The sequence below is a fragment of the Sapajus apella genome, unplaced genomic scaffold (assembly GCF_009761245.1).
Source record: "Sapajus apella isolate SASKATOON/1434 unplaced genomic scaffold, GSC_monkey_1.0 scaffold47, whole genome shotgun sequence".
In the NCBI taxonomy this organism is placed as follows: Eukaryota; Metazoa; Chordata; class Mammalia; order Primates; family Cebidae; genus Sapajus; species Sapajus apella.
In genome coordinates this window covers 2,278,787-2,291,829 of record NW_022436987.1, presented here as the reverse complement: position 1 = coordinate 2,291,829, position 13,043 = coordinate 2,278,787, and the positions used below count along the sequence as shown (strand labels likewise).

The 13,043-nt window shown below is 34.5% G+C and overlaps 1 protein-coding gene across 1 annotated transcript; it reads right to left on the bottom strand.

Annotated features, from left to right (window-relative positions):
• Window positions 1-1,696: 1,696 nt before the first annotated feature.
• Window positions 1,697-2,757, bottom strand: LOC116525350 (olfactory receptor 2D3). The gene has a single exon (XM_032241155.1). It carries the CDS (start codon window positions 2,732-2,734, stop codon window positions 1,742-1,744), a length of 993 nt encoding a protein of 330 aa, XP_032097046.1. The 5' UTR covers window positions 2,735-2,757; the 3' UTR covers window positions 1,697-1,741.
• Between the last annotated feature and the right edge of the window lie 10,286 nt (window positions 2,758-13,043).

The following is a 13,043-nucleotide window of genomic DNA, read 5'->3' as shown; positions in this document are numbered from 1 at the left end:
TCAGTCATTACTCTGGTGTATCAAACATACTCAGAATTGGATAAGACAAAATGAAATAAGAGCTCAATAGCTGGTTTTAAAATGGATGGATGTATACATGAATTAAAGAAGTAAGAAATAAGTACAGCTACTAAATAGCTCTTCACTGGAAAGGAATACACAGTCAATCTGAGGTCTGTTGTTTCTGGACCCCATGTTGGTGATGGGTATAGAATAGTTACCATGGAAAACCACCTCCAAACATGTTATCTCCTCTAAACGTGAATGTTAGAAGTTTAGGTGAAAGACCTAACTGCCAGACAGTTTATTTATATTACAGATTTATGAGAACTAAAGTAGACTCTGGAATTGACCATTTTAGAGAAGTTGGGGCACAGTGTGGCATGGTTTGCAGGCATCAAAGCCTGTGGAGGGGTCAGCCTAGGATTCATAAACTCTAATTTCTAAAATTCTAATTTATCTTGTTTTTTAAAGAAATATCCTTTAGGTAAATTGGGCTCATTCAAAAGAAGATGACCAAGATGAATACAGGGTACCAAAGCATATTAGATAAAGAAATTTTAAAGAAACTCATGGGCAGTTGGTGGCAAGAATTGAATTTGGCCAAAAACAAAAATTGACCTCAGTGAGTTCTGGTATAGAAGAATGACAATTGCTCCAGAACTAAAACTAGAGAAACTAGGTTGAACATACAGGAAAATTGATTTTGACTTATCATGAGGGAGATCTCTATAATAGTAAAAACTACCTTTATATGAAAGACAGTGGCCCAACAAAGTAAGGAGCTGTATCATTCCTGGTTATGCAAATGCTGAACAATTATTCAATAGAGATGTTACGGAATAATTTAAGCATCAGATATGTAGTTGGATTATATTACTATTGAATTTCCTTTTTATTCTGATAGTCTATGCTTATGAAATTTGAGGTGATTATATAAAATTTTAGGGGGTTTTGAGGAGAGAACATAAAGAAGTAGGAAATATTATTTTCTCTGGTACCTTTTCACAAGCTGAAATGCTCCAGGATCAAATGAACCCAGTAATAAAGACTGTTACTGATATTTTAATTGTTTTAATCAGAGTCTATTCTAAGGTTTGTATGCCAAAGACATGCAAATTTGAGACGTCTTTGATGTTAGAATTATGCTTGAAATTTGTATTAGCTGTTATTTCAAATATGGTTGAAACCTAGATTCAATTGTGATTGTGCTTAAAACATGCCCATGGCAGCTTAATTAACTACAAACTCCTCACAGTAGCACCTGATACCTTTCACAATCAGGAAATAATCTAACTTTTCATCTTGTATTTTCCCCCTATGTTCTAGTTTAGATTGTAGTATTAACAGTTTTTAGAACATGTTCATTTTTACACTTCTTCCTCAAATAACCTAATTCATAATTGCCTACTAAAATCCTAAAATCCTGCTCCTTTTTTTTTTTATTTTGAGATGAAGTCTCACTCTGTCACCCAGGCTGGAGTGCAGTGGTACAATCTCTGCTCAGCACAACCTCCGCCTCCCGTGTCCAAGCGATTTTCCTGCCTCAGCCTCCCAAGTAGCTGGGACCACAGGCACGCGCCACCGCGCCTGGCTAATTTTTTGCATTTTTAGTAGAGGCGGGGTTTCACAGTGTTAGCCAGGATGGTCCCGATCTCCTGACCTTGTGATCCACCTGTCTCGCCTAATCCTCCTGTTTTTTAAAGGATGTTACCATAGCTCTAAAAGTCAGACTCAGAGGTCACTGCCTATGAGAGAAGGACTTTCTCCCAGCCAGTTTCCTGAGAGCCCCTTTCACATCTTTGTTCCTCAGACTATAAATTATGGGGTTCAGCATTGGACTCACCACTGTATAGAACACAGATATCATTTTATCCCATTCTTTTGTAGTCTTGGAGTTTGGCCGCATGTAGGTGAAAATTCCTGACCCATAAAAGAGGACAACAACAATAAGATGGGAGCCACAGGTGGAAAAAGCCTTGAGCCTTGCTTCCCCAGACTGCATCTGGATAACAGTGGAGATAATATTCCAATAAGAAACAAGAATCATGGAGACAGGGGCCAGGAGGATCCCCACGCCCATTGAAAAAATGGCCATTTCTGTGCTGTAAGTGTCTGCAGAAGCCAGCTTCAGAAGGGCAGGAGGTTCACAAAAGTAGTGATTGATAGTGTTCTCTCCCCAGTAGGGAAGATGGAAAGTAAAGACGGTATCTACTAAAGACACCAGTGCCCCACTGGCCCAGGACCCAAGGGACAACCAGAGACACACCCGTTGGGTCATGATGGTGGAGTAGTGCAAGGGCTTGCAGACAGCCACATACCGGTCATAGGACATCACGGCCAGCAGTGCACACTCTGTACACCCAACCAGAAGAAAGACAATTATCTGTGTCATACACCCATAAAAAGAAATGGTTTTCCTCTTTACCAGGAGGTGAACCAACACCTGAGGGACAATGCTAGTAGAGAAACAGAGATCTGCAAAGGAAAGATTTCTAAGAAAAAAATACATGGGTGTGTGAAGGCGAGAATCCATGAAGACAAGAATGATGATGAGCAGGTTTCCAAGCAGGGTCAGCAGATAAATGATGAGGAAAAGGATAAATAGGAGGATCTGGGTCTGCAAGTCCTGTGAAAGGCCCAGGAAGATAAACTTGTACACAAAGGTTTGGTTTTCTTCTCCCATTGATATTTTTGACTGTTTACCTGTTTGGCACAAGAAGAAAGAACACATTTTTGTTGGGTCTATGACATCAAGTCTTGTAGAAGAGGCTCATGTTAAAAACTGACAACTAGTTGAGTATTTCTATCTCTTTGCTATCCAGCTTGTTCTAATTAACAATAAATGGATATATTTATTATTATTAGATGATTGCAATTTAAACCAACTTGTTATTTTCCAAATCCTCCCTCTACTGTGCTGCTTTTTAGTAGAGTATGATATTGTTAAAGCCCTCTCGACTAGTTCTGATGTAAGGATGTTAGAGTTCATGTGGATTTTACTAACTGGCCTAAATATACTCCTAGGAAATGACTGTATATAGTGTTAAGACTATCCTTATTCAGAAAATTCTACCACTAACTATTCAAAATACCACGCATTTAATTTTAACACATACTTGAAAAATGTGAAGCAGTTTTCAGGAATCAAACTTAGTTTGACCTCTTCGGAAGCAACAGATTTTGTTGCATTTAAAAGTAAAGCCTTAGCTATCCTACACTAAAGGCCATACTATTTGGATTAAGAAATACAATATTAAAATTAAAACAATACAAAAAGAAAAAATAAGTTAAAACTGTTGTGATATTTGGATAGGACTAGACTTGAAAAGCACAAATACTTTCTAAGAAACCATGAAGAAAAACATGTATAGAATTTACTACATAAATTTAAAGACTCATGTGAGATAATAATATCATAAGATAAGCCACAAACAGGAAAATGTTGGAAGGAGATGTCAGAATAAAAGTTAAATAATTTTATTTTTCTTCAACATTTATTTTAGAATTAGGGTATATGTGCAGGTTGGTTACAAAGTTTGGAATACAAATGAATCTGCCACCCAGGTAGTGAGCATAGCATCCAAGAAGTAGTCTTTCAGCCATTTCCCCACCTCACTCTCCACCCCCAGTTGTCCCCAGTGTCTGTTGTTTCCATGTTGATGGCAATGTGTACCCAAAGTTTAGTTCCCACTTACCAGTTAGAACATGTGGTATTTGGTTTTCTGTTTCTGCATTAGTTCAATTAGGATTAATTGTTTTGAGCTGCATCCATGTTGCTGTGAAGAACATGATTTCATTCTTTTTCATGGCTACATAGTATTCTGTTACATATATGTTCCACATTTTCTTTATTTAATCCACCATTGATGGGCATCTGGGTTGATTCCATGTCTTTTTATTGCAATTAGTGCTGTGATAAACATATAATTGTCTGTGTCTTTTTAGTGGAATGATTTATTTTCCTTTGGGTGTATATATAGTAATGGGATTGTTGGGTCGAATGTTACTTCTATTCTTAGGTCCTTGAGAAGTCTCCAAACTGTTCTCTACAGCGGCTGGACTAATTTATATTCCTACTAACTGGGTATTCGTGTTCCCTCTTTTCTGCAGCCTTGCCATCATCCGTTATTTCTTACTTTTTGGCAAAAGCCATTCTGACTGGTGAAAGATGGTATACCTGTAACAAACCCACAGCCAACATCTTACTGAACAGACAAAAGCTGGAACTATTCTGATTGAGAACTGTAACAAGACAAGGATGCCCAGTCTCACCACTCGTATTCAACATAGTACCAGAAGAGAAAGAAATAAAAGGCCTCCAAATAGGAGAAGAAGTCAAGTTAAATGACCTTATTACATTGAGTTTGTATAAAGCTCTATGAAAATTGTGAAGTCCAAGAAATAATGAGCCAAGAGTATGAGAAGACTATTTACAAAGAAGAAATGCAAATAGTTACTAAATATAAGAAAAATATTCAATATTATTATAACTCAATAAGTATAATTAAAACAATGAAAGATAAATTTTCACTTGGGTAATTATCTAAGATTTTAACACCAAAAATCATAACAAAAATAACTAATATATTCATTAAGCATTTAACACATAACATCATTAATTTTAGGGCTTCATATGATTACATCTTCCTAATAACATTATGAGGTGAATTAAAATACTATTAAGTTTGTCTTGCAGATAAAGAAACTGAGGCAAGGAAAGATTAAGTTACTGTCCCCAAATTGTACAATTAACAATTAGCTGTATAATGCAGGTGAAAAAACAGGACACATTTGCAAAAGCAAGTGGTTAGGAGAATTTGTATTAATCTTTCTGGGAAAAAAAATGTTGCCAATTACAGTAAAATATTTAAATATTCATGTGTTTTGACCCAGTTCTCAATAGAATGAGGCAGGGAAAAACTTGCCCCATACTCAAAATTCAGTCTTAAAAATTTACTTACAGATGTTTTCAAATATATGTAACTGCAACAGTGAAAGGGGGTACAATATAAGGGCACAGTATCTATTTATCTAGCTATAATTGGAGTTACCAAAATTAGTGAAACAGCCTATTCAAAGAACCATTTCTTCTCCTGCAATTGTTATTAGTAGTAGTAGTAGTAGTATTTGAGGCAGGGTCTTGCTCTGTCACCCAGACTGGAATGCAGCAGTATTATTGTAGCTCACAACAGCTACAAATTCCTGGGCTCAAGCCAACCTCCCACCTCAGCCTCCAGAATAGTTGAGGCCTATCATTTTCTTTTTCCCCTTCTCTGGTTGTCTAGGTCTATATGATCACTATTATTTCCTTTGGATCCTACAGATAATTATTATTAATATCATTATCAATAATAATGAGAATCACCTCCCATTGGTACTTAACCAAAAGTGGTTTTGCTGTTGTCTTAGAGGCCAATGCTAATATATGTTTTGAAAATGCACGGAAAAGACTAAAAGAAAAAAATTTCCAAAATGTCAAGAGTGGTTGACCCTGGGTTACTGGGATTATGAGCAGGTTACTTTTATTTTCGAATGTGTTGATACTTTAAAAAGCCCTATATTACTAATATAAGAAAAAATAAAAATGAGAAAATGTAGTAGCACCTAACTGAGGATGCTCTAAAGTTACTTCTTTACTCTTTCTTGATAAGAAGTCCTGATAAAATAACTGTTATAGGACTAGCCCTCTTGCAGAAAGCAAATATAAAACAAAATACGTGAAACAACTATTTTCAGATATTGAACAACGAACAGCCAACCCATAAAATAATGCCATTTGGCAAGGAAACAAACAAGGTGAGCCCTATAATCACACTAGCTTTATGCCTGGAGGCACTCTCAGGACTGTGGTCCATGGGATGGGAGTCTAAGGAGAGCATGAGACCCGTGCTGAACTAATGAGATGGAAATCCGTAATTGATGGTTGGAATTATGGAAGCAAATAGCAGAATGAAAGAAGCTTCAGATAGGGACTCCAAGAATCCTTCTGAGCCATGGCTGAATATTAAGCTGTATATACACAGGATAGGACGGCCAGGCCCGAAAACAGCAACTGCCAGGGGGCTTACAGAAGGTTACAAGATTTTGGAATTTCAGCCTGCCAGAATAAAGAATCTTAATTGAAAACCCCTGGCACTAAGTTGATACCTCAGAGAAGGTAAGCATTGAGAGACGATCATGATCAGTCAAGGATGCATAATGTAACCCCTAGAATAACCATTAAAATATAAAATAAGGTTATAGTTAAGAATAAAACTAAAAATGAAATAATTTTAAAATAAGCAGAATGCAAGAAAGGGATATGAAAAGAACAAACAGTAGATAGGAATATTAGAAAGCAAGTAAGATGGTAGACTTAAATTGTATCCATAATTACATGAAAAATAAATGGACTAAACATTCTAATTAAAAGGCAGTGATTATCAGATTGGACAAAAAGGACATAACAATGTTTTGTCTACAAGGAATTCATTTTAAAATATAAAAACAGTTGTGTGAAAGTAAAAGGATGAAAAAAACCCACAAAAACACTAGTCATAGGAAAAGTAGAATATATGAATATATAAAGTATTACCAGAAACAAAGAGAGACATTTAATAATGATAAAAGTGTCATTCACCTCAAAGACAAAACCATACTTAATGTGAATGCACTTAATGAAGTTTCAAAACATACAAAGAAAAACTGATGTAATTGAAAGGATAATTAGGAAAAAAATACAGAAATAGTTGAAGATTTCAACAGTCTTACTGATAGAACAAACAGAAAATTCATGGGTGTGCAGAAGACTTGAACACCATGAACAATCAACTTGGCCTAAGGGACATTTATAGATTACTGTACCCAATAAGTATAGAATATATACCTTTTCAAATGCAAAGGGAATGTTCACCAAGGTTAGACTATATATGCTAGGCAATAAATCAAATCTCAATAACACAGGATTGAAATCACATAGGGCATTATTCCCTGACCATGAAGGAATTACATTATAAACCAATAACAAAAGGATATCTAGAAAATCCTCAAGCATTTGGAAATTAATCAACACAATTCTAAATAACACATGAGTCAAAGAGGAAATAAATGAAATTGTAAAATATTTTAAACTGAATTATAATAAAAATAGCATTTTAACAAATTTAGAATTATTTTAAACTTTTAAGGAATTATGATTACTACTTCATTTATTTCATTTGTAGAGAAGAAAGGAAAAGTCAGTTTTCAAATGAAGTTGACATTAAATAAATACATATAAAATAGATACAAAGTCAAAATAAAATGAAAGTGTATAGATAATAATCGTATTCCATTTGAATAAAGCATTGTGATCAAGTGAGCGCCTATCATAAGTGCTCATTTAGGCCAACATTAGTAAATTTATTAAAACAATTCTACATATTAATAGATTAGAATGAGAAAAAATAGTAAATGCCTCAAAAGATACTTGATAAAATTTGTCTTTCATTCTTAATAAGTACTTTTTGTCAAACAGACACTTAAATATTCATTTTTAAGAAGAAATCTGATTATTTCTTCTTTGGTATAACAATACACATTTGCATTAAAATGCTAGCATCATGCTTAATGGTCAAATACTAGAAATATTCACATTAAATTCTGAGTTACATGAAAGGTATCTGTTTGTTTTTCTAGAGTTAGCTAATGAAATCAAATTAGAAATATAAACTAGAAATGACAGGTATAATTATTGGAAAGGAGAAGGTAAAGTGATCACTGCTTATAGATTGATTTTCTGTTTGTAAATTTTAATACAATCTGAAAACTGATTAGAATAAATAAGAAATCTGTAAACAGGTAAGTTATCATATATATATGTAACTATGTGCATAGTTTTTCTTATGTATATTAATCAGAACTAATTATAAAGTTAATTTTAAAAATATATAATTCATAACAACCCTGCCAAAATATGTAGGTGTGAATTTAATGTAAATATGTTCAGAAAGAATACAGGAAAAGTCAACATGCATAAATAGAGAAATAAACCTAATTTCTAGATGTAAGATTTAAATATTATAAAGATATCTATTGTTAACAAATTATTGATTCTCACATATTAATGTTCCTAATAATTCTTTTTGTGAGAGATTGTTAAAAATAAAAATTTCTGAGCTCTAGAGATTCTTAGTAGGTTTGTGGTTGAACAATTAAATTTAACTTTTAACAAGTCCATTTGGTGATTATAATATGACTATTTCATGAACATATTTTGAGAAATATTCCCCAGTAACTATCTAAAAATTAACTGCAGTTATAATCAAAGCCAATAAACAATCTCTGATGGGAAATTTAACAAAATAATTTTAAAGTCTACCCAGATAAATACATGTAAATATATTCAGAGAAAAAATATGAAAAATATGAAAAAGAATTGTGGTGGTAGAGAAGGTGGGGAGATTTAACCTATCTGATATTATGATTTCCTATTAAATTAAGATAATTTATATGCATTGTACTAGTGCAGATATCAACACCTCAATGCAATAAAATAGAGAAATGACTCAAACTCAAGTATATAGGGGAATAAATGATAAAGGTATCATCTAAATCAATAGATGTATATTATTTAAAATGGTGTTAGCCACATGTTCTCACTCATAAGTGGGTGTTGAACAGTGAGAAGACATGGACACAGGGAGGGAAACATCACACACTGGGGCCTGGGGGGTGGGGAGCTAGGGGAGGATTAGCAGGGGGTGGGGGCATTGGGGAGGGATAGCATTAGGAGAAATACCTAATGTAGATGACAGGGTGATGGATGCAGCAAACCACTACCATGGCACGTGTATACCTATGTAACAAACCTGCATGATCTGCACATATACCCCAGAACTTAAAGTATAATGAATAAATTTAAAAAAAAGAACAGCTTGATAAATTTTTACAAAATGCATGTACTATGAACCCAGCGCCCAGTGATGGAAGAGTGTGAACAACCTGGGCACTCTCCCTCCTTTATTCTCCTTTTCAATCACTGTTCCCCCAAGAGAAACTTATTAACTGGCTATTTATACAATAAATAATATTTGCCTCTTTTTGAACTTTAAATAAATAGATTAATACAATTTTTAAAAGTTAAATAAAAAAAAATAAAATGATATTAGAATATCTGGTTATCTGTTGAGAAAGGAAGTATTTTCACATCAGTTCTTCTCCAAAATCTAGATGGATTAAATATCTCAATGTAAAACAAAATAAGAACACCCCCAAATATTACTAGGAGAAATAATAGGTGAATGTTTGTTGTAATCTGAGTGGCAAAGGAACTTCTAAGGACATCATGAAAACCGTTTGTAAAATGAACATAAAACCACAACTTCATATTATGGTTGTAAAGACTAAATTATTTTCTGTAATCTTTGAGGGGGAAAGGACCTTCTAAGGACATCATGAAAACCATAACCATTAAAATAAGATTGGTATATTTTGTTATACAACTATTTTAAATGAATGATTAAAGGACACATATATGAAAATATAAGTAACAAATAGAAAAACTACCACATCAAAGAACTTTTAAAATCAAGAATACGAAGAACTTCTTAATGGAAAGGACGGAAAAAGAAATTTTAATGAGCGATTCATAAAAGAAATTCAAATATCCAAAAGCTAACTACATAAAAATGTTCACTCTCACTTAGAATCAGAGAAATGTAAAATAAAACAAGGTAGTTACTGATTCTTTCTCATTTTATTAGCAAAGATGAAATAGATTGAAATCACCCACTATATTTTTGAGAGTAGAACAGATACAAAAAATGTAGGCATGTACATCTATAAAATCTCTCTGTAAGCCATCTTGAAGATATTTAAAAATTATAAAATGAACTTATCTTTTTTCCTGAACAGCTCAAGTTTCAGGACTTTATATTCTGGAAATAATTATAGGTATGCACAAAGCTTTGTTTCAGAGGATACTCACATACAGAATTATTTCCAGAGTAAATCAACCCACAGTCAAATAATAGGTGTTGTGTTAAATAAATTATAATTTTCCTATATAATATAACCTACACAGTATAGAGAAGTGGGTAAGAGTGCAAGATGTCTTAGTCACGCATACATGGTTGAATCTTTGTTCCCCATTTTCTAGCTCTGTGGCTTTAGACAATTTAACTCCTTTTTGTCTGCTTCCTAATTTATAAAATGAACATAAAACCATAACTTCATAATATAGACGTAAAAATTAAATTAAGAACTTAGCAGAAAATTTGCATTATGCCTGGAAAATAAAGAAATGACTGCAACATTGATGGTTATGGCTATGATGATAATATGATAAACTTATGTCATTAAAAATTTAAGTAGGTATGTATTTTCCATGGAAAGATGTTTGATATACTGTCAAATTTGAATAGTAGGTTGCAAAATACCATGTATAGGTATGATTTATATATATATATATATATGGTGTGTGTGTGTGAATGAATGTGTAGAGAAAGAGAATGAGAGCATGTGTATGAGAGATGACTCTGTTAAAAATACCTTTACCACATTAATAATTCTTAACCCACAACAAAAACTTAGAATTCAGGTAGAGTATATAGAGAGTGGTTAGCTATATCTCAAAGATAGGATGCATACATTTATGTGTGTATATATGTGGATTAGGGAAGAATGTAGCTTAATCTCAAAACAGGAAAGAAATCAAATCAAAAGGAATAATTAAGATGAAATATAGTATCACTCATATTCTAAGGAAGACCTTGGGTAATTATAATTTCACACTCTGAAGATTTCATGTAACTTTGTAAACTTTTCTAATTAATTCAACAAAAATATCTCTTTATCTAATGCCAAGAGAAAATGAGAAGAAAATTAAGTGGTAAAAATAAAATAAAGAAAATAGACTTCAGAAGAAATCGGGGAGGGGAGGCTGAACATAGAGGTCAGGAATTCAGAGATGTGGAGAGAAGGTGGAAAGAGGAAAGGGAGTACAGGAAGAGATATGGAGGGCAGGTTGTTTCCCCAAACTGAAAGGACAGGTAATGAATCTGTTATCTCTCTAAGGCCCTAACAGCATTTTAATTAACATGTCCTTGCCGGATATCTTAAGAGTCTCACACAGAGACAGCTGCACACAAGGGAATTCTTCCTTGTCACACACACATTACAAGCCACATGTACTTCTTCTCAGCTTTACAAACTTAATATCTCATAGAACATGCAGATATTCAAGATACATTCACACAATTATTTTATATTTGTTTATATGCATCCCCATGGCCACCAAATCTTCCACATAATAAACAGTATCAGAGGAGATAGTGAGCCAACTGTATACTGACCAAGACTGAGTCACCTGGGAACTTATTCTGCCTGACTTGTATGGGAAGCATATTTGAGTATTGAGTATATGTGTGATGGCACCTGTAGTGGATATCCTTGCCCATGCTGGGAGGACAGCACCGACTATAATTGGACCCACTCTCCTCTATGTGCCTTAGGTCACCAGCAGTTTGGAGCCAGCAGTGCTAGCATTCTTGCAGCAGTGTATTCATGCACTCTTGGTTTTTTCATATCTCTTAGACAAAACATATGATCAAGCTCTTTATGAAGCTTCTCAAAGCAAAATTCCTAGTGTCCTTCCAGCTCCTTGCCTGTTTACTGGGCCATCCACTTGGGAAGAAGATGGAACAAATGCAAACTGAGGTAGGCAATGAAGACCAAAGGGCTGACAGCAGAGGGCAGGGGAGAATCAGGGAGAGCTCCTTTTTAACAGTAAGAGGAAAGTAATGCAGGAGGGTACTGCCTCTGGGATTTCTCTGAAAACAAGTCTTGTCCATGAAGGAGAAAGTCTGTGGGAGGGTTTTCAGGCTGGGATTCTGAAGGAGAAGAGTGGAAACTGAATTGTCTCTGGGAATCTAGCAAGGGAAAAATTGATGTGTAAGAGAGAAAATGATAAAGTTCACCTTCCCAATACCTTGCCCTCTTCCTACCCCCAACAAGTATTGCAGAATCCTACAGTTTGAGGCCTATCAGTGGCTTCTTCTCTCTCACCTGAGGGCAGAGACAAAACAGGAATAGCACTGTTAGGTCATTGATGAAGGAACCAAGGATCTAATATGGAAGGGAGCAACTTCTGTGTCTGCAGATCCACACTTCAAGGACATTCACCTGTGTGTAGGTTGACCCCTGAGCAATTCCTCCCAAAGAATTGTACTAGAGTCATCCTAGGAGTCTCACTTCATTCCAAGCCTTTTTACTTTACTCAAGGTACAAATTCTGATTCTCCTAGGCTCCACTTCTGAACAATGGATTCTCCTTTGAGAAAATAATTAAAGGTGAGGTCCTGAGAATTATGTCAACGGGACATTCCCTGGAGCTTTTAGATCCCTAAACTTTATTATCTTGTTCCATCCTCTGAGACACCCTGAGGCACTTTTCATTAGTTTGAAACCACAGACTAAAGTTTCTAAATCATACTCACCCTTCTTCCAAACCTTACACCATTGTCATTTAAAATGGCATCAACAGATATATTCTCAGGGGTTCATAAGTTTTCAAACTTGTGTCTTTGTTTATATGGTAATTAAATAAAAACGAAAATGAGCAAGGAGTGCTGGATGCTGACTTTCAAATTGACTAATGCAACTTGATTTCAGACCTTGTCCTTTCATTTTAGTTCATGGTTGTTTGAGTGCTGTGTGAACACCTTGCGTAGCGGAGTTCAATTTGGTTAGCACTGTCCTAATATCAACATGACAATGAAGGCTATAAATGTGTTGTTATAATAAAGTTGCATGCTTTTACTGGTTGGGGGGAAACTCAGAGAGCAAATTCAAAGGCACAATCAGGGAAATAATAAAGATAAAAGGATAAATAAACCAAATAGATAACAAAATAAAAATAAGATTAATAACACCTCAAACTTGTTCTTTGTGGAAATTACTAAGTCAAAACTCTGTCAAATTAATTTTAAAAGTGAAAAGAGTGAAGTAGGGGACTCCAATGGGCTATCATTCCTCCAAAGAAATACCAAAAAAGGAAAAAGCCATTCAAAATACTATTAGAAC

Excerpts from the sequence above, each read along its gene's own strand:
- LOC116525350 (XM_032241155.1), bottom strand. The coding sequence starts at position 2,734 with ATGTGTTCTTTCTTCTTGTGCCAAACAGGTAAACAGTCAAAAATATCA.